The sequence below is a fragment of the Peromyscus leucopus genome, chromosome 2 (assembly GCF_004664715.2).
Source record: "Peromyscus leucopus breed LL Stock chromosome 2, UCI_PerLeu_2.1, whole genome shotgun sequence".
NCBI classification, from domain to species: domain Eukaryota; kingdom Metazoa; phylum Chordata; class Mammalia; order Rodentia; family Cricetidae; genus Peromyscus; species Peromyscus leucopus.
In genome coordinates this window covers 24,026,724-24,049,822 of record NC_051064.1, presented here as the reverse complement: position 1 = coordinate 24,049,822, position 23,099 = coordinate 24,026,724, and the positions used below count along the sequence as shown (strand labels likewise).

Sequence of the window (23,099 nt, the reverse complement as noted above, 5' to 3'; positions counted from 1 at the left end):
TAATAAGTCTGAGCTAATGGCCAGGCAGTTATAAACAATATTAAGCCTCTGTGTGATTATTTTATAAAAGGCTGAGGGATTGTGAGTGAGAGATTTGTCCTGACCACAGGGCCTGGGTAGGACCGGAAAAATCTTCCAACTACATTTCATTTTAAAATTGGTTTCATAATAATTATTCTCTTTGTTTAATATTGATATTCTATCTTTTAGGATGACTGATGTGGTAGTTTGAATGTAATTGGCCCCCATAGTCTCATAGGGAGTGGCACTATTAGTAGGTGTGGTATGATTTTATTGGAGTAGGAAGGGCCTTTGTTGGAGGAAATGTGTCACTGTGGGGGCAGGCTTTGAGATTTCCTATTCCCAGGATACCACCCAGTTTCTGAGTCTATTTTCCATTGCCTTCTGATCAAAATGCAGCCAAGTACCATGTTTGCCTGCACGCCAACATACTCTCGACCATGATGATAATGGACTGAACCTCTAAAACTGTAAACTGCTACTTCAATTAAATGTTTTCCATTATAAGAGTTGGCATGGTCATGGTGTCTCTTCACAGCAATAGAAACCCTAAGTAACACAACTGAATAAGGAGAAGAATCTGTAACAAAAGACACTCAGTGATGTATAATGAAATAGAGACTATAATTCTGAAGCAATGCATAGCACATTCTAGGGAACCCTAAACCATCCATGTAACCAACCTTTCCAGTTAGCTGTCTGCAGGTTTTCCATACTTTCTTGGCTTGGTTTTTAGGGTTGGGCAAACTTTTTGTCTTAATGTCAGAGTTTTGTTTAATAGAAGAAATCATTTCATGATTTCTGATTCTGTATTCTGAGGGTACAGGAGACATAATCTATGTGCCACAGGTATTCCTCTGAATCTTTGGGGACATGTCTGGTATTCCTCAGAAACAGCTATGAAGCTGTGATTTCACCCCATCCTTAAGACCAGGTCCCTTATATTAGTACATCATCTTTGTTTTTGCTCTGGCTGAAACAAGAGCATACCCATCTTTCAGTCACCAACATGCCAAGCCTTCCCCTTAGAGACATACTCAACTCACTATTTCTCAGAATTATCTTCCATGCATGAGAACTGACAGGCATATGAGAGGACCAATCTAAAAGATAGCCATTCATTACTCATTACTCAAGATTTACTGTCCTTCCTTCAATAATTAATCTAGGTCATCAAAGTGATCTTGGGTTGTAATCTTCCAACTACTTATAAAATTGCCTGCATGTAACTCAACTATGCTTTGAAATAATGCCACATTTTTCACTATAGATACACATGAAGGAGAAAAAAGGTATGCATGAAATATCTTCACTTTTATAAAAAGAAAATGCATTTTAGAGAGCATTGCTTATTGTGTTGTTCAGTGTTTTTGTATAAATGATTATTTCATAGACGTGATGGCTTTGCTTTTTAAGATGTAATAAAATAGAATGAAAATTCACTGTCATGGCTTGATGTCTTTTGTATTCTAGTACTTGGACAGTGATTGGTAAAGATATTTGCCTCACAAACACAAGACACAGTCCTCTGATGTGTGGTTTGTGTTGTCACCACTTTCGTACATAAGAAACATGCAGAAATGAGTGATCCCTTTAGAGTCTGTTTAATGAGCTGGGAATTTGTAAGGGGCTCAGTTTCCAGTGGTAGCTTTGTTTCTCATGTGAAAGGCACGTGGTCACTGTCCATATGCAAAGCTTGCTTGGGAAGAAGCATTGCTTCAATTTGGAACCACTTACATGCCAGTAATGGATTGTATTTTGAAAAGTACCTGACTCTTTTGACCGCAAACTATTTAGAATGAACATAAGGATGATGAATATGGTTGAGGTGAAAAAAATTAGCTAAATGGATTTACAATATGTCCCTGGGTATTGTCTGGATTTTGGTTTCATACATTTATGGATGGAAGCCTGTAATTTTATACCTTAACTTTCTAAGAAGTTTTGGGTTCTATAGTACCACTGTCTCATAGAAATTTCTAGAATGATAGGTATGTTCTCTGCCATGTCCAAATTGTAGCCACTATCCACATATAACTGTAGATCACCTGCCTAAAGTGGGTACAACTAAGAGTTGAAAGACTTTACATTTAATCTTAACTCATTAAATATAAATCTAAGTAGTCATTGATGACTAGTGGCTATTATACTGGATGGCACAGAAGTAGCCACTGAACACTTATTCTAGAGTATCAACTTATTAGGGTTCTGTAACTAGAGAATAAAACTCAGTTCTACTGTGTTCCATTTAGATCAAGAGAGATCTTATTATGCACAGAATAACATTCCACAGAAGACAGGTACATTGAAAATAAGACATCTTATGAATCTTTGAACCCTCTTTTCCATTATGTAGCACCTTTCAGTGACTTACCATACATTTCTGCTCTTACATTCTACAGCACTGGGCAAAGGTTTATCATTGCAAAGCAAAGCTTTAAAGTCCATTTTAAAACTGTGTGAAAATGATAACAACTGACAACATGACTGAACTGAAGCACTAATGCAGCCCTGACTACCTACAGAGTTATTTCATATGCAATTAGAGCAATAGTGAACAAATACATTCAAAATACATATATTTTGTACTCATAAATAAATATTACCCAAAAGCTTTCTTCAGTTGCACATGCTTCCTCTATCTTACTTAGAGAAAGATGTATTCATCATAGTTCTACAATATATTTAGGCTTTTGATAATCCACCTCCTGTCATGTATTATTGCTTCGTTACAATGGTGCATTTAACTTACTTATTACCAGAGAATAATAACCTTTTAATTTAAAAGAAGCATGTGCTTGGAATACTTCCTAATCGAGAGTTCAAGACTTCAGCAACATCAGGGAAAGAGAGCCAGGAGTGGGGCTTAGTGTTGGAGCACTTGCCTAGTACCAAAAACACCCAGGGTTTATTCCTTAGCAGCACACACACACACACACACACACACACACACACACACACACACACCAAGGAAAGAGAATCATCTATATTGAAGCATCTCTGGAGAAGTTAGAAATGTCTATAAGCATATTTAAAATAAACTGCCATGGTCCCAAAGCCTTTAATGGAGCCAGGAGAGCTCTTTAATGCACACTATCTTGCAGTAATTACTGCAGTTTAAAATAGATTTTAATCAAGCACCATCTGCACAATAGGCTGAACAAATGGCATAGAACTTCACTTATAACTCTTATCATCTAAGGTAAACATTGTAAAATCTTCACCACAGAAATGGGGAACACCACAGCACTTTCGTGATGTCCTGTTTCTAAAAGTGAAAATTCTGCTGCTTATGTCCCTTCTCTTCTCTTTCTCAGCAGTGCCATCTTATCCCCTTATGCGAATGAATTCACATAAGCATGGAAAGTGAGCCATCTAGTTACCGCAAAATCAGCAAGCCTGTAGCACTTCTTTCATTTTACAGTTGGGTTTATTATCATCATTAATAATACCAGCACATTCAATGAATGACTCAACACATCAATTATATGAAAACATGTATAATGGGCTTTAGTTTTGAAATGGTTCACAACCATGGGGTATTGTAGCAATACTGGCTTATAAAGGAAATTCATTTTTTAAGGATCCTTGATTCTAAAATAAAACAAAAAATAAAACCCTGAATATTTTTTGGATGAGTTTAGCGAAGACACTTGGTAGCCTTATGTGAAATATAAACTTTGGGGTATTGTCCAGCAAAAACTATTCTAAAGCAAGAAAATGGTTGCAATTACACATACCTACTAGCTTTTTGTGTCAGTCTCTGGGATCTTTGCTAAATCTGCCTGAGTAGAGCAACGTGCCTGCTTCTTATTCCTCTGTACTGTGGCTCTGCCTTACAAATAACACAAGCTGTTGAGGGAAGGGACAGAGGAGGCAAATGCCAGGTGGCTAAGGCCGAGCCTCATGTTATTTTTATTCCATGAATTATCAAATGTGCTCAGTCATCTAGAATATGTCTAAGAACATATGCTCTTTGAAAATACTACATCCTAGCATAATTTGAATTGATTTTAGAAACAATCATTGGACAGGCTGAATTTTAACATCTTTCCCTTTGCTGGTTTATTATGGACACCATTGATGAACATGTGTGTGTGTGTGTGTGTGTGTGTGTGTGTGATGTGCATGCATTCGTACACACATACAGAGGTGACAATGGATCTAATGACATTATTTAGCATACGGAAGAGGAGAAGGTCAGAAGATCCTCACTGGGGATTCCAGCGATTGCTCTCTCCTGTGCCTCCCTCAGCTGTAAGTAGTCTCTGGCAATGACACAGTATATGGAAAGTGGAAGGCTGAATGGTGCAGCTTCATTGAGGTTGTTATACTTGGTGGAATGTGATTTGTGGTAAGGTAGCTATTTGGGGGTCTTCCAGGCTTTTGTAAGTGTAACCTATTCATTTTCTTTAAGTAAACCCAGTTAACTTACTGGTTCATTAAGTCGGACTTTAATGGAATCTTACTTTGATCTGTTAATACCCTATCTGGAGTGAGTAGGTGTTTATTTGCCTTTCTCAATATAAAGTTAACACAAGAATACATACATATAAAGATGAATGAAGAAAATATTTACTAATTTAGTTGGCATGAGCCTAAGAACTTTGGAGATATACATATTATATCATGTGAATTATTGATAAGTAATTACACAATAAAACATACCCATATGGAAAATATTTTACTTTCAAGCCCAAATTTTAAATATTATAACCCATTCCTTGATAAAGTAATGTGTCACTTTGTTCCAGCACTGTTTAGTTTTATTTACTGTGTATAAAAGACTTTCTAGAATTTTTACTGTGGTCTAGAAGTCTCTTGCTTCTAGAAAACTGCTAAAAACTACTTTGAAGGCTTGCTTGCTAATGTAGTGACTTACTTTAGTGCATGGATAAAGCATGTGAAGGAGACTCACCAAGCACTTGCTTTTCTGAGTCTACCTGGTATGGCAGAGCACATGCACAGAGGAATCAACAACTTTGTAAGAATGGTTATAAGCAGAAGCTCTAAGTGGAAACAGAGAAGCATGAAGATGATGAAGTCAGCTTTCATTCAAAGGTATTGCTGAACCATTCACAGAAGACAAAGCCCAGGATGTTTATAGCAATGATCTGTTAAAGACACGATGTAAAAGAATGACAATCATTCATCTCAAGGCTGGAGCAAAATAATTCTCTTTGCAGGTGTCCTCTCAAACCCTCATGGCAAATGCTCTGAGAAGAAAAGTATCTTGTGATAATCTCTAAACAGAAGCCAGCATTTGCAAGGGGTTTTAGTGTCAGGTGGTCGGGTGGTTGGGAGAGGTCAGAAAGCTTCAAGTTAAGTATGGTTCTATAACATAAAGACCCAAGAGACTCAGCAGAAGCAAACTAAAACTCTTTCTGGAGGAATATGTTTTCAAACCATGCCTAAAATAAGTTTTATGAAGTTCCAATGAATAAAAACCCATACTCAAAAGCAGAAACCAAAATAAGGCAAGATTAAAACCAGAAGAAGTAGACCTCCTACTTCATGAGTAAGAATTAGACAAGGGAGGGTATGGTGGTTGAATGAGAATGGTCCTCATATATTTGAGTGCTTAGTGCTCAGTTAGTGGAACTGTTTGGGAAGGATGAGGATTACCTTGTTGGAGGAGGTGTGTCACTGGGAACTGTTGGAGGAGATCTGTTTGTGTTGATTGCTCCGAGACCACCAATAGAGTCCTACCTTGATTCAGAGAGCGGAGATTGTGTTTTGGTTGCTCTATGGATCTCTCAGGTTTATTCCTTAATATTTATCCCCAAGTTTTATTTTTTAATAAATGATAAAGAAATCTCAATAGAGTCAGGCTTTCAGTTTTCAAAAGCCCCCACTAATCCAGGTTAGTTCTCTCTCTCTGCCTCCTACTTGCAGATGAGCATGTAAGCTTTCAGCTACTGCTCCAGTGCCACACCTGCCTGCTGCCATGCTTCCTGCCATAATGGTCATGGAGATTAAAACTCTGGAACTGTAAACCCCAATAAATTTTTTATCAATTGACTTAGCCATGGTGTTTTGTCACAGCAATTGGAGAGTAACTAAGACAGAGGGTATGCAACAAATATATGAATAGAAGAGATTAAATATATGATGAAGATATTAAATAACTAAAAATATTAAAGAAAATATTTAGACATGAGAAAATAAAGCTAAAATACATTTGAAATTGCAATCTCCACAGATCACTTTAATTTCAGATTAAATATAGCTGAAAAAAAACCAACTAAGATATAAAAGTAAATAAATTAATTAGAATCATAGTATAGCAGGTAAGGAAGTTGCACAAAGCATGCTGGGGGTGGGTTGTGGAAGATGAGAAGTCTAGCACTATTCTTCTCAGAATTACAAAATGAGAAGGGAGTAAGAGGCACTAACCAAAAAAAAGTGGTTGAAATATTCCAGAAATGATGAAGTACAGAGTTAATTAAATTCAAGATAAATGTGAAGAAACCCACATACATCACCTTGAAGCTGAAGAACACCAAAGGCAAGAGATTTTCAAGTCAATTAGAGACAGTCAGGTTACTTTCAAAGAAAGATGGAAGCAGTAGATCTCAAAAGCAACAATAGAAGCCAGGGCTCAAAAGAATAACACAACAGCCTCCAAGTGCTGAAAGGTAGTAACTGTCAGTCTAGAAATATACCCAGCAGAAATGCTCTTTAAGGTAGGCATGCTCCAAGAAGACCCATGCCAAAAGAATACTTTAAAACTCAGACAAAGTAATGACAGATGTAAATGACACATATAAATAAAACTGGAGGAAAAGAACTACATAAAACAATGTACATGATATTTTATAAATTTTATTACACTAAGGAATTTTTAAAATTATAATTAAGATGAACCTTAACAAAATGTAAATATATAAATCAGAAGGAAGGCATTTGGACTTAAAAATAACCTAAATAACAATGTACAGACATCAATTAATTTACACCTTTCATGTACAAAACCTGTGCAAGCCCAAACCAGATCAAATGCCAGTGTAGAAAGAGGAGTTGGGCACACAACCCCACTCTTAGCCGTGGAGCCGTTGGCACTTGTGAGCTACCAGGAAAGGGAGAATCAGTTTTCTCTAAGAGGGTAGCTACTGACTGGTAAGTCAGCCACGATCCCGTGGAAGACCACACAGCAAGAATATTTTGGGAGTACAACTGGCCTTGAAGGGATTATATAAAGGACATAAAGGTGGTAGATATGGAAGGGGCAGGAGATTTGAGATGGTTTAGAGAAGTGAACATCACCAAAATATGTTACAGAAAACTCACAACTCTCAGAGAACTAATTTTTAAAAAAAAAGGAAGAAAAAGAACATCAAGTTTCTAGTCTTAAAATCAGAAATAATTGGATGAGAAAAATAAAAATTTTAAAGAAGACAGAATAAGTAATATAAAATGTCTACAGGGCAAATAGAAAGTAACCCACTGAGAAGGTGCTATAGGCCTACCTGTTTGTGTAAGTGCTATAACTTCCATTTCAGAGTAAAAGATCATCAAACTATGCATCATTTATGAGACACATATAAGCATTTCAATGGAAAATGAAAATAAAGGAAGAAACATATCTACTGTGATTTTTAGTGTATAATTAAAGGAACAACTATATCCAAAATACATGTGTAATGCTAGATTCTCTAAGTGTCTTGAAGTGTCTGTTAACCTACAGGAACTGGATTACAAACTTGGAGCCACAAGCCTGAGTTTTTATTTCTTTGCCATTTCTCTGCAGGTCTCATTTGTGACTCAAAGCTGTCAACGCCGCTTCAGAGCAATCAAAGCCATGGGTGGTGTTTGTAAGGTGATAATTAATTCTACTGGTATATTTACAATATTTTTTCCTGTCAAAACAGACTATTCCATTTAATTGTTCAATTAGATAAACTGGAATCAATACATAATTGCTTAAAGACAGCATGGTGTGCTAAGAGGGACTCTGAAAGCTGCTTTCTCTGGGGTGGAACTCAATATTCCTGTTTGGTTCACTTGTTAGAAATGATTTCAATGATCTTTTTACTCAATGCTATTTCACATTTAAGTAGAGTTGTCATAATACAACATTACACACAAACCCTACACACACATATAAAGGTAAAAAGTACTGTTTATTTCTTCACTGTTGTAAAAAATGCCTAGGCACTTTCAGCAGAGGATTTTTCTAGCAGTTTAAGACATGTAAGTTAAATAAATGGCAAAGAAATTCTGAATCGACCGTGAGCAACAGCATTCAGGATTGCAGTAAGGGGCTGAATTTTCTTGAGATGTATGAAAGAACAAAAAAGCCATTTTAAAAAAACAAAAACAGGAATGTTCATGAGAAATCCATCTCTTTACCCCATCCCCACACCAAGAGCTTAAGAGTCACTGCTAAGAACCATACAGGCTTTTGAGATGTGGATATTGGGTGACTGGATAGGAAACTCACTGGTAAAATTTTACACACCAGCTTGAAGGTTTGAATATACAAATGAATATACAAATCCATGCATTGGGACAATTATAAGCTCTATTCCTAAGGGGTTAACAGTGAGTGGTATGATGCAGTTCTAAAAGTCTTAGGCTCCTGTCCACTTGACCACCCATGTAAGTTGAGGCGCATATAGAATGTTACTGTAATAAAGACATATCTTGTATACGATTGATTGTTAGAAGATGCTACAAATTTTGCATGAATTATTTGAATTGTCAGGAAGGAATTCTGGTAAAGACATAGTACTGATCCACGAATTGGTCATTACTGTAGCTAAACATTGATCTCACAGTATAATATAACACATATATCTGTCTAAGTGATTGCCTAGAACCCACAAATCTCTGGCCACAAGCATATGGTTGGTGTTCATATTTGGGTCCAGGCAACCACTGGTTGTTAGGTACTAGTAGAATAATCCATATTTTGTTAGGAAAACTGTCTTTGTTATCTAAATAGTCAGTTGATATTCAGGCTTTCATGAGCCCAGTGATTAATTTATTATTAATTAGCCTGCTTTTTTTTATTAAGAGATTTCCTATTCATTTTACATATTAACCACAGATTACCCTGTCCTTCCTCCTCCCACCCCCCAGCCTTCCCCCCAACCCACTCCCCATTCCCACCTCCTCCAAGGCAAGGTCTCCCATGGGGAGTCAGCAGAGCCTGGTATATTCAGTTGAGGCAAGTCCAGTCCCCTCCTCCCTGCAAGGCTGAGCAGAGTGTCTCAGCATAGGTACTAGGTTCCAAAAATCTAGCTCATGCACTAAGGACAGATCCTGGTCTCACTGCCTGGGGGCCCCCTAAACAGTTCAAGCTAAACAATTGTCTTACTTATCCAGAGGGCCTAGTCAAGTACCATGGGGGCTCCTCAGCTATTGGTGCACAGTTCGTGTGTTTCCACTAGTTTGGCTTAATTAGCCTTCTATTAGTACTTCTCTCTGTCTGTGGACACTACCTCACTTACCACAGGACTGTGAGGGTAGAAGAATCAGATATGTGTGCAACGAACCTAGGATTTGTACCTGGGATTTGATTTGGGGAGTCTGCAAAACATGGAAATGACTGGCAGGAAAGTGGAAGTTTACACTCACAGATCTGAAGAACAGGAGGCACAGCTGAGCACACACCACCTGGGGAGGGACCCCAGTCTATGAGGGACAGACAGGACCAGGGCAACACAGGATCAGAGCATGTGGTGGCAGTTTTGTGGGCAGGAGTTGGCAGGCTCCTGTGTGGGCATGCTGAGAGAGCTGGGGAAAAGCCTCGTATAGTGTCAGGAGATTCTGGGCTTTCTGGTTGGGTCTTTGTTGGCTGGCCCCGGCCCTAGTATGAGGCAGGGGAATACTGAATTGGCATGTGAGAGCTCTGGGTTAGCTGGTTTGTATATCATAGGGGGCTCACAGTGGAGTCATTTATGGCAGCGAACTGTACAGCTGTTCCAAGATGAAGAATTCCCAAATACTAGGGCATCAAGAGTACAGAAATAAGACAAGACTGCCAGTGCACTGTCAATGCTGTCAGTAAATTGAATTAATCTACGGATTACAATTTATCTGAACTATTAAGAGTTCAGTGTATATACTGGCAGTCAGTCGCAGAGATCAGATCCCATAGCATTTCCTTTAGCAGTATGCTGGCAGTTAACGTCTACCAAACATAATTCTTAAGAAAGTGAGAAGACAACAGGGTGGCTGTCACATCTGACTGTTTGTTAGGGAACTTCTTGAAGAAATGAAACAGGGGTCTTGGGGGAGGCTTCAGCAGGGAAGAGCTTGTACTGCTCTTGCAGAGAACCTTTCTGGCATCTAAGGCAGCTCACAGATGCCTGTAAATGTAGTCCCTGTGAGATCCAGAGCCTCTGGCCGCCTATGGTACCTGTACTCACCTGCATATTGTCCACCCACTGCCTATACATAATCAAAGAAAAGTAAATCTTTAAAAAAAGAATGCAGATAGAAAGACAGCATTTGTGTTCTGGTGGACATTTCCACAGTTGGTAGACACACATCCTTCTCACCAGGATAAATCTGGGCAAGGTTTCAATGTTAATTAGGGAGGAGAGGGGAGGGGAGGGGAGGAGAGGGGAGGGGAGGGGAAGGCAGGGGAAGGCAGGGGAGGGGAGTGGAGGAAAGAAGGGGGAGGGGAAGGCAGGGGGAGGAGAAGGGAGAGGAGAAGGGAGGGGAGGGAAAGGGAGGGGAGAGGAAGGCAGGGAGGGGAGAGGAGGGGAGGGGAGGGGAGGGGAAGGCAGGGGAGGGGAAGGGAGGTAAGGAGGAGGGGAGGGGAAGGAAGAAGAGGGGAGCAGAAGGGAGGGGAAGGGAGAAGAGGGGAGGGGAGGGGAAGGCAGGGGAGGGAGGGAGGGAAGGAGGAGGGGAAGGGAGGGAAGAAGAGGGAGCAGAAGGGAGGGGAAGGGAGAGGAGGGGAGGGAAGGGAAGACAGGGGAGGGGAGGGGAGGGGAGGAGAGGGCAGGGAGTGTTTGATGTTTTTGGGGAAAAACATACAAGGTTTGGGTGCAGTCATTTAGTTTTCTTTTCTCTTTTTAAAATGTTATATTTTAAAGAAACAATTCCCTTAAACAACTTTAAAGAAATTTAAAGGAAAATTCAGCCAATTTCCCTCTCCAAGGGCATTTGAAAAGCAATTTCCCACACAAATAAAGACAGGCATCAAGTGATAAAGTCACAATGAACCACAAACCATTAGCCCAGGTCTCTGTTCTGCAAAATCACATCTACTCTGTGGAAGAGTTGGGTCAGGTGATCTGAGGCTGTCACCTAACAACATCCCAACACACATTCTGAGCCTCATTCACACTCCCCACACACACCGGCAGCACTTCCGCTTCTTACAGTGCAATGGGGTTGGAGAGACAATTTAGCAGGATGCTTTCCCAGCATCAGTTGGATCTCCAGCATTCCACAATGGTGCACACCTTTAATTCCAGCACTCAGGAAGTGGAAACAGGGCCATCAGAATTTCAAGGTCCTCCTAAGCTACACAGCATCTCAGGAGTTTGAGGCTAGCCTGTACTACATGCGATCCTCGCAAGGAAAACAAATGGTCCTACAGAGAAAAATGTTTTTGGAAGGAAGTAAGGTAGGCTCGGTTGCAGAAGTCAAGTACAACAACAGCGTTTATTTAGCCTTACTCACTATGCAGACCATCCATTCTAAGAGCAAAAACAGCCTTTGTGGTATATAGAAATGTACATTTAGTTTGTGACCTCATGCTTCCTTACTCAGGTGTCTGCTCCTCACCAGTGTTTCTCAAGGGGAAGATGTAAACATGCCCTCCTTACAGTGCAAAGGCAGTTCAAACACAGACCATACCTTGGAGGTGTCATCGCCTTCGTCTTCATGCACTGAGCTAGAAGGCGAAGGCGTTGCTGACTTGCTCCCAGGGGGAGAAGGGGAGTTGTGGGGAACGTTGCTGCCTCCCATGTTCAAACCCAACTGTGCACTCAGCTGGGACTGGTTGATGGTGGTCAGCTGACCGTGCTGCATCATGCTTGCCTGCTGTCGGATGTCTGGGGGCTGGCCTCTCGGCCTCATGGCTGCCATCTGAGGATGGGAGCCATACTGAGCTCCTTCGGTGGTCCCGATATCTTGCATCTAAAATAAATTAACAAATAGACACATTTTCAGAAACATGCTTCTTGAAAGGTTCTTTTATTTTTAAATTTTGACTTTTTGACAACGGCTCTCCCTACGTAAGCCCAGGCTGGCTTGGAATTCATGATCTTCCTTCTTCAGCCTCTTGTGTGCTGTGCACACTATCATGCCCAGCTAAAAAATTTTTTTCTTTAATCTGCAGATGGAAAGATGCCCTATTAAGCTGTACACACAGTAATTTTCTCTGTAGTATAATAATTCTAATACATACATTACCCCCCAAAGAATAGCAAAAGGTAGAGGTTCGATATAGCTTAGTGGTAGAGGTCGTGACTGGCATGGGACAGGCCCTGGGTTTTAATCACATTACCACAACCAACCAGCCAAAACCAGAATTTCATAATTTGGTCAACCTCACGTTTCATTGTTATTATATTTTGGTTCTGATAAGTAGACATCTAATTAATTTATAGTTACACATTATAGCACTGTATATATTTATGTGATGAAAATATCAACATGCTGGTGCTTCTTAGAGTACCATCCAAATTACAAAATCATTAGTGATTTTAGCATCACAGTCATCCATTAAACCATGCATTTTAATTCTGATCATTTAAGGAAGTTTTAGGAGACAATAAGGGAATGAATGTTCTCCGTTTAAATATTTTTTATATTTTTGAGGGTTTCATACATGAGTACATTGTACTTGCATCATTTCTATTCCTCCTTCTTCCAACTCTTCTCATATCCCCATTCTGTATTTATTATATATAATATACACATATATAAACATACATATATAAAATATGTATATTTAGATATAATATAAATGTATATAAACATACACATATATAAATATATATGTTTGTAAAACCTGCTTAGTCCATTTAGCATTGCTTTTATATGTTTAGGGCTGAGCAGTGGGGATCAGATAACCTGTCAGTGTGGTTATCACTTGAGAAAACTGATCCTTCTTCCCTCAGCAGCTCCTAATCTAGGGTTGGGGCTTGTGGAGTTTCCTTCATCTTTGTTGGCATGCCGACTGCTGTGACCATCATTCATGTCTTGCTTAGGCAACTATATTTTTGAGATTTCAGGGGTGCAGCATCCATGTCATGTCTACAAGACACTCTCTTCCTGCAGGTGCCCTGGTTCATTTTAATCCTTTATTGAGTCGCAAGAATGCTCTCCTAACTACTGTTCTCAGAATGCTTATAGACAGTGTTAACCAGTTGATTGACTATTGCAGTGACTTGGCTGCACAGACAGATTTGAAAGCAAGGCTCTAAAACTGCAAGGTCTCCATATTAATCCATTATCTGGGTCACTGCTTTTCAGCCTTAACGAGACTCACTCTTGTAATTCAGGCAATGACTTTCGTCTCGGCAGGATTAAAATTAAACGCATTGGGGGATGAAGTGCTTATCATTATCTGGAGGTCAAATGCATTGTGTAAGAGGAGTATGGTGGATTTCACCGAACATTTCTCCATCAGTTCCAAACCTAAGGCAAAAGGTCCTGGTCTTATTAGTGTAACTTGTTTAGTTTCCTGTTAGAGGGCTTGTTAAAAAGTGCTCAAGACAAGAGAACAAGAGAGAAGAAGATGGACAAATGTGCAGTGAAGGACTTGACAGCTAAAAGTACACGTGGAACTGAAAAATCTAATTAAAGCTATCTGTTGTTGCATAACAAAAATATTCCACATAGACAAGATGCTTAGTAATTACCCATCTGAGATGTCATTACAACCTGGAAAAACATGTGAGGGCAGGCTAAGGAACCTGGTCCTGGCCTTTGTTTTTGTTTCTTTTGTATAGCAGTGGAATTATTTCCCATCAGTGTACACAAGCCATCTCACAACACTGGCTAGATCCCAATGAACAGAGAATGCAGCTGTGCAGGTCCAGAGCCTCTGGTCTTGCTTTCTGGCAGGCTCTCATTGGGCCACTTCATCATGGAGGCTATTTTCCAGCTCTTGGGCAGGCCCCACTCCCAAAATTGCTGCACTTTGGCTTCCTGTTGGTGAAACTTAGGTCCATTCGCTCCACAAGTTTCCCAACTTCCTAGTCTAACCAACATTTTTTAAAAAATAAACTGTATTGCTCTAATTCTTTAAAGGTAATTCTTATAATTCATGAAGCACTCCCACAGTTATAGGAGAGATGCAGCATTCACAGATACTTTGCCATTTTCAGAGGGCGCTGTGAAAATCAGAATGGGCTTTTAGAAGAACAGGGGACTTAAACTATGGTTTCTAAGGCTTGCTCTCAAGTGTATTGAACGTCTATGCATCTTAGCATTTAGAAGAGCATGGACAAGCATGGGCATGGAAAAGTGGCTGCCTGTGAATGAACTCTGCCCTACTGCACAGCCCACTCTCCAACACTGCATCAGGTAAAGTACTCAGGTACACATTCAGACTTGGGAATCTAGAGAACACGTTTCTTAGCTCAGCAAATTAGAAGTATTTGCCAGCAGAGTCAGACTTGACCTAATCATCTCTCTAACAATATGGAACAATTTGATACCTTGATTTCTTCTTCCCATGCATCTCAGGTTTCAAAGCACACATCTGTGTGGCATGTTTTGAGCCCATTTTAACTCATCTATACAGAAATCTGGTAGTTTTAACCTGCTGCTACAGGATTATGATTTCCAAATTGATTTTCATACAGAGCCTCTGGATTTGTGGCAATGAAGTGCTCCTTAAGAGGTTTAATCTCCCTTATCAGCACCAATTTCTTCTACTGTTTTGCAAAAGACTTGTTTTCCCCCTTCATGTTAATTTGTGTTAGTGTAGGTCTATATTCCTGCCCCTTCATTAAAGAGGAAGTAGCCTTGGCCACGGTGGAGCAAAGGATCATTGGGTAAGGATGGTGAGGTAGCTGGCCAAGCAGTGGCCTTTCTCTGAGGTTCATTGTGTTCCCAGTGATGCAGGTCAGGCAGACAGCAGTTTTTTTTTGCTGCCCCCAGAGACAGTTGTCCCATGTAGAGGGTGACAAGCATGGCAAGAGACAATCCTCAACCCCGCAGGCCCCACATGCTCATAACAGTTGAATCCTAGCGCCACTCTGACATTCCAGATCTACAGAAGTGCATGGGTGTTACCTTGCTCTCATGGGAGCCAGTGTGAATTACTAATGGTTAGTATGGGCAGAAGGTTACAGTGAATGGATTCTAGTTATTGAAAATAATAATTAGTAAACTCACACAAGTTAACAAATGCTTTCTTTTATTACCAGTTTCCTCCTGAAAGGCACTGGTTGGTTGTTACTCCTTAATGTCAAATACAGAATTTGAACTAGCCAGTTGCACTTTTTTGTTATTCACCATATTTTAAGTTCATAGTGAATAATGTAGTATAGTCACACTTAGTAGTGACAATTTTTTCTCTGTTCTATTCTTGTTGCTGCTGGTGAAAGTGTTGGATGATGAGTTGGAGAAAACGTCGGAGCCAAGGGGCAGTGCTCCGAGGTGGCTGGAGAGCAGGAGCAAGAGGGGCTCCAGTCTTTGATTCAGTGTAATTCCCTAGCGTGGGGGTCTTCAACGTGGTCATCTCTGCTAAATTTTCATTACTAGGACTATCTTTTGTATACTGCTAAATGTAATTTTAACTAATACACCCTAACTGGTTATAGACTAAAGAATTCATTTTCTTCACCATTGTGAAGAATCCAGCACAGATCTTGTCATGATAGCAGGTATTAATCCCGTTTCCTGAACTGGGATGAGGAGATGCTGTGGGTAGGTACTATGGCACTAACGACACTGGCTCCATAGACATGGCCCAGCACTTCTTCATCACTTCGGGATTTCATTTGCTAAGCCCTAGTTCCCAAACTCACTAGAGGTAATGTCTAATGTGTATAGTTCTCACTTTCTCCTTTTTAAAGATTAGTAAGCCTTATTTTTTCTTGGCTAAAAGTATTATATATTGTTGGTATTTTAACTTCCTGTTTATCTTATCATTTGGGAAATATACTTGATCTGAGAATAGGCTAGATTTCATTCTTTTGCAAACCTGATCTGTTTCTTTAAATTTTCCTAGCTGCTTCTCCATACTTATGAGAGTAAAAATGCCAGTTAAAGTAATGGAGGAAGAACTACTATAATGATGAAGAGGAATTTCATGTGCTTTCCTTCAAAGCCTTTTCCCAATTAATGGAAATCCAAAGTTCCATTATGATCAATTAGGAAAGCAAAGTAGACACTATCCATCCCTTCTGCCTGATGCCCTGCTCTGTGATCGACCTCCTGACTTGCATGGCACATTCCTTCTCCTATGCTAAAAGAGTTCAGATTGAAGATAGTGTTCAACTGGGAAACATCAGGTACAAAATTCGACACACATTTCAACATGTGTGTATCTTTTGATTTTCCTTGAAAATGGAAAGAACAACACAGGTCCATGTTGCCCACCTAAGACTATAGTTTTAAAACATTATTTTGTGCGACTGGAATACCTCTACCCCCAGGAAACCCTTGTAATAGTGTTAGCTATATAGTGACTAATGGTGTTGAAATTGCATTCTAGAATGACACAGAACATTGGTGTTCAAAGCTATGTATGTATCACAATTCTTCTGTCTGTTGATTCTTTGAACATCAGGATCCTTCCTGGTCCAATGTGGGAGCCTGGAAAGCTATCATTATCTCTGCCTCTAGCAGACAATCTATAGTGAAACAATTGTACACATAAAACTCTAAGGACACCTTGTCTTTCTTTGTTCAGATCCAGCTGTTTAAGTGAACAGCAGTTGGTGAGCAGAGCTCAGGAGCAGGGCTTGCCCTGAGGCCCTGTCTGCTAATATGGCTCACCAGCTGCTGCATTCTGTGGTCTATGCAAGCAACTCCTGGATTTGTGCCAGATCCAGCAGCAGCAAGAGAACATGAAGAATCTCTGAAGCTCTTATGCTCACCCCTGTCTGTCAACATTTGACACCCTTCGCTGTGGAGTGCTTTCCCCAGGGCCATGAAAGACCCTCGTGGCTTTGGCTGTGACAAGTGCTTGCTCTCAGCCCCTTTTATGTACATCATCAAACACATACCATTCCTAGCAGCTAATGAAAAGCTTTGGAGCCTTGCTTTGGGTTGTCCACAAAGCCCTGCATGATTAATTAGGGCTGGAAGGCCAATCAGTTTCAGTTTTGATTCTTAAGGAATGATACACTCTAAGAGTCTACAAGAAGAATGTAAATGTTGATATTATTTAAGTCCTCAATTTGATTATGTATTTTACCAAGGATTCAATTAATATGTAAATGTGTATACCAGAACAAATGTGTGGGTAAATGTAATAATCAAATTTTATTTATTATTTTCATAAATACATTTCCAAGAGAGAGCTTAATTATTTACTGTATAAACAAATTAAGTAAATTATCCTAATGTGATCTCCTTGTGTGTTCCATTTATTATTTGTAAGTACATAATTTATACAAATATCAGCATTTTGCTATTAGGTGTTTGACAATGAACACCTATTGTTCAAATTGATATTGTCAAAAGAGATAAAATACCTAAATACTACAAAAACTGTATTTTTAAATATGAACAAAAAATGAATTTTGCTTTATTTTTTAAAGATTTATTTATTTTTATTTTAAGTGCATTGGTGTTTTGCCTACATGTATATCTGTGAAGGTGCCAGATCCCCTGGAGCTACAGACAGTTGTGGCTTCCATGTGGGTTCTGAGAATTGAACCCAGGTCCTCTGGAAGAGCAGCCAGTGCTCTTAACCACTGAGCCATCTCTCCTGCCCATGGGGGAAAAATGAGTTTTAGGAAGGATAGAACATCTAAATGAAAATATTTTTATCTATAAAGTTTCAAGTTTAGATTAACTTGATTTCAACTCTAAATTTCCAAAACCAATTTTGCTTTTGAATTTAGTGTTTTGAATTCTTTCTTTTCTTTCAAAACACATTAGGAACTACTAGGGTTCACATTTCTTTTCAGTGAAATGTCACCCTAACATGCAATATTTCTAGTTAGGACAAGTAGCTACTGGGAGGAACACAATTTACTAGACGTTACATCACTGATACACAATGCTCTCCAGAACCGCTGCCCTGGGGGACTTCTAAACCACTTCAAGAAACACAGGTCCACGCTGATGCTGTGGGTCTCTCTAGTGCTCGCCCTCCTGCTTCCTCAGCCCAGGTCAACCCCAGTCATGGAAGGGACCCTCATTACTCAAGAGATTTTTGCATGTGAGAAACAAACATCACTGATGAGGATTACAAGAACTGAAAAGCCTCTCCCACAAGATGACCCAAACAGCAGACAGTAAACTGTGGGGGACCCCAATACTCTCAGTGGCTTTGCTGGGCCCTGGCTCTTCTCTCTAGAGTTTGACTTCTATTTCTCTTACAGGGGGCAAACATGGAGAAAAGACTCTGTTACCCTCACAAGTATGTCCAGATTCCTTGCACAAACAAGTGAGAAGGCAATCTGTTAGGGTTTACAAATGACATGTCCTCTCAGGCTTACGGCTTACATGCTTGAGTGTCAGCTCATGGAGTCAAACTGAAGGTTGTATAGCCTTTAGGAAGTGAGAAGTAACGGCTGAGGTAGCTTGGTGGAGGTAAGCCTTAGATGGTCATGCACATTTCCGATTCCTGTCTGCTCTCCCTATATCCTGGCTGCCACCATGTGAATAAGTCTCCAAAGAATGCCTAGTCACTGTGACCCCTGCCATGCTTTCCTGCCACGACATACTATGCTCTCTGAAACTGGGAGCCAAAGGGAACCTTTATTCCTAAAGATGGTGGAAGGTGCTTGTCACAGAGATGAGAAAATTAGCTGGCAGACAGCATGACTCCTTTTCTTTTTCCGATAGAGGTGGACTGCTGTCATGGAGGCACTGCTCATCCAACCAGACTGCCTCTGGGAAAGTCAGCTATCTCAGTTCTTACTTATTTTACCATTTTCCCACACCTTTGAAAAGGGAGGGCTTTTCAAATTCTTACTATGCCTACTATGTGGCAGGCATTGCTCTTGGTTCCCAGCAAACTGAAAATGGTCAACTGACGGAAAGCTTTGCTCTGTGCATCTCAGTTTCTGGTCTGAGAAACACAATGCAACAGTTGAATGTCATTGGTGTGATAGTGATGAGTTTTATAAAGAAATCAGGAGAGAAGAAAATGGAATATTTGGCATTGAGTATCTCAAAGTAAGGATTAACTAAGATAGAAGAATGTTTCCCTAAGATTGAAACTAGCTTCATTGTTGTGGCTCATGCTGATGTTTTATTTTTGTTATTGTGTTGGATGAGTTCTAATTCATGGAGAGCTGCTGACACAGACCAGGAATCCATACATCCAAGAGCAGCATCTGTGAGGACTATCTCTGGAATAAGTAGGGCAGCTTATGGCCACAGAGCCCAGGTGCCACTGTGAGAAAGTACACAGCCTCAATGAAGGTTGGATTTATAGCCTGTTTTAAACTGCTCCCTGATAAGGCTAAAAGGGTACCTGGTTGATAGACAGTTTAACAAAACTGTAATGTATGTAAAGGAATTATGATTCACAGACATCTTTCTCATTCACAAACCCTAGCCATACCCTGTCTCCTGTGCAACATCACCATGGGGTTATGGGGTGTGCCTTTTAACCCTTAAGTTATCAAGTGTTTTTGACTTGGGTTGAGAAAACACATTTCTGAATGCATCATTAAGATACTAATGTGATTAATTAGTAATTGTCCCCCAATGTGATTTTTAAACTATTGACAATATCGTCAAGCTTGACTAAGCTTTAATAGGCTTCAGGGCTCCCACAAATAAGGGAAACACGCCAATTGCAGTAGCTAAGGTTTACTTTACATCACCAATGAGTGTTTCTCATAATTCCAATTCATGGCAGGACATAATGGTTCATGGGTGAAATACTCTATCTCATCTAGATAATTTAGGGGACCATGTGATCTACCATCTGTTCCCCAAGACTTGTGAATTAGTAGTTTCTACAAAGTTGTATCACTCTGACCATAAGAATCTATAGATATGCTCTTGGTACTCCTGATTAGTCATGAAGTTGTTCTTTTGTGTGTCTTGTGCCTTTTGTATATGTATTACAGTGTGGGTAGTGCTTTGTTCACAAGAAGTGTTACGTTGTATCAAGCCTACCCCACAATGCTGATGCCTGTTCACATCTCCTTAACTTTAATGTGCACAGAGACAGGGTAGAATAATGGTGTCTTTTTTATTATTATTAAGAAATTTCCTATTCATTTTACATACCAACCACAGATCCCCCCTCCTCTCTCCTCCTGCTCCCAGCCTTTCCCCCGAACCCACTGCTCATTCCCACCTCCTCCAAGGCAAGGTCTCCCCTGGGGAGTCAGCAGCGCCTGGTACATTCAGTTGAGGCAGGTCCAAGCCTCTACATGCTACACCAAGGCTGCACAAGGTGTCACACCTTAATGTCAGGATACTTTTGAGGACTGTGGCATCTATATCCCAAAGAATAGCTTGGGAGTGCAAGTGATGAGGAACTGTGAAGTCCTCTGAGGTTCTGCTATGAGTGGTGGCTTACTGACCAGAACTGGATCTGCATCTTCTCGGCAGCCTGCACCAGCCACCACAACACTCCACACTATATTTAGACCCCATTAACTTGTGTTCTCATCCTTTCTACTGGAATGTGGATGGGGTTCTGGTAGTAATGGAGATATGAGTGGCATGTTGACCTCTTCACATCAGTTCAGAACAGGGACACTGGAGTTCATCTGGGGGCTCTTAAATCGCTGGCAACACAGGGCACCTGGTCAAAAACACATCTCAGGGAGCGTAATTAACACTTTGCCTGCATAAAAGAGCTTCCTGGGCAGTTTTTGTACTTTTACAGCTTATTAGAAATTTGAAGAAAAGTATGGCTTTAAATTAGACTTTTATTATGGAACTCATCCAATAATCCTTTTAATAATATATTATAAAACATTAAAATAGCATGAAACCCAGATAGGAAAAGGCTAGGAATCTTGTCCTGTCGAGCATGGTATTAATAACTTGGGAAAATCAGTCCAGGAAAATTATAATTCATTCAGTTCCTTTAAAGTGTCTGACTCTGTAAGTGACCTTAAGCTCCTTTAAAACAATTATGTTTCAAATATTTGTCTGCCGAAATTTTATAGCCTGTTAGAGAATTGCATAAACATAGTTATGTACAGTCTCTATATTTTTTGGTACACCTGATTTAGTTAATATTACCATTCCTCACTCATTTATGCTTTTACATACTTTGAGTCATATAGAGTCAAAGTCTCAAAACTAATCTGAAAAACTACTGACTGCTATTCATGCTAACATAATAACCCTTTCTTTAAAACAACCGCCAATAAATTTCATTATAAGAAGTTATTAAAAGGGTTAAAAACCTATTAAATGTCAAATAATTTTCTTGACTCAAACTTCTAATAAAGAAAAGAGAATAGGCTTTCTTTCTGAATTATTTAAATCTTTACTGACTGTGCATTGAACCATGAAATTAGAAAAGTGTTATTAGAAATGTTCACTGGTTTTTATAAAAGTTGGAGCACAGAATGTATCAAACCATATTCTTTAACAAGACTAGTTAGAGCAGTGAGTTTCTAATCCTAAGCACACAGTTTCTCCTGATAGAAAGGTCATAATTAAAACTCTATCCTGTAAAGTGGTGATAATAAAATTATGACTAGAGGAGCTCACATGTTCATTTAGAATATGGGAGATACATGCTCTAAATTTTAATTTGGGCAAATATCCTCTTTTTAAAAAAATTTTCCATGTTCAGTAAAGAGACCCTCTCAATTAATGCTTAGGTTTTAATAGTAGTTAATTTTAAACAAGTGTTAGGTTTGGATTAATCCTGATTTATAGGTTTATCACTTACCGAAGGCATACTAAAATTAGAGACTTATGATCTAAAAAGTTAAAAAAATCATAATGATATTAATCTTGTATACAGGTTTAAAATACATATGGTAGCAGTTCTTTCTTTCTTAACTTTTATTCATTCATTCATTCATTCATTGTTTATTTATTTATTGAGACTCGAGACAGTTTTGGTTATGTAGCTCTGACTGGCCTGGAACTCACCACATGGACAAGGCTGGCCTCTAACTCACAGAGATTCACCAGTCTCTGCCTCTGGAGTGCTGGGATTAAAGGTTATGCCATAATACCCAGCCCCAATAGCAATTATTAATAACACAACAAACATCTTTTCTTGATTCCCAGAAAACAATACTTAGCACACACAATTTAAAATGGTGTGGACCCAGCAAGCAGTTTCCTATCCATTATCTGCTTCCTTGTTGGTACATTCTTAACCTTAAGTAGTCATGGCTCTATGGTCTTTTATAAGTAATACAGATAGATACTGTATTTTATATATTATTATATATTTTAAATACATATTTATATTTTATAAATAATACCTATAGATACTCATTACACACCAAGCAAAGTACTCAATGTTGCGGTGCACCACACTATTGATCTCTGTAACAACTAGGGAGATTACCACCAGCATTAGTGGTACAGTGCCATGGAAGTCCAAAGAGACAATTCTGCAGCCCCATAGTAAGTGAAATTAGTCATAGGCTGTTTGATCTCCAAGCTTGATCACAACCATGACACCTGAACTAGTCACCTAGTATATGATCTCATGGTCACATGTTCTTGTAACAAAAGATGACTGGAAGGACTTGCCAGTAGGTTATGACTAGGACTCAGGGCTACCGAATTTAACACTGATTCCTTGGTGGGAAATTCTATTTCAATTTGTTTTCCTAACACTTTCTGCCTGGTACTGAAGGGGATCCTGGGAAAAAAGGCAGGTAGGAAGCATCTTGTGTTCAAGGGTCTCCTAGGCAGCCAAAGTTGTACATCAGAGGGGTTCACTGCTGTGATCAACAGTATGCCACATCAGACATGTGGAGAACACTGCTCTGGCTATAACAGAAGTGCAGAGGACATTGCTCCATCAGGGAAAC

The 23,099-nt window shown here is 39.6% G+C and overlaps 1 protein-coding gene across 2 annotated transcripts in view; it reads right to left on the bottom strand.

Annotated features, from left to right (window-relative positions):
- The window catches only part of Tox (thymocyte selection associated high mobility group box), a 308,857-nt gene that overhangs the window by 43,350 nt on the left and 242,408 nt on the right, over positions 1-23,099 (bottom strand). For both annotated transcript variants that reach the window (XM_028878520.2, XM_037202429.1), the window contains one exon: positions 11,839-12,120. In XM_028878520.2, coding sequence (XP_028734353.1) covers positions 11,839-12,120 — 282 coding nt within the window. The remainder of the gene's footprint in view (positions 1-11,838; positions 12,121-23,099) is intronic.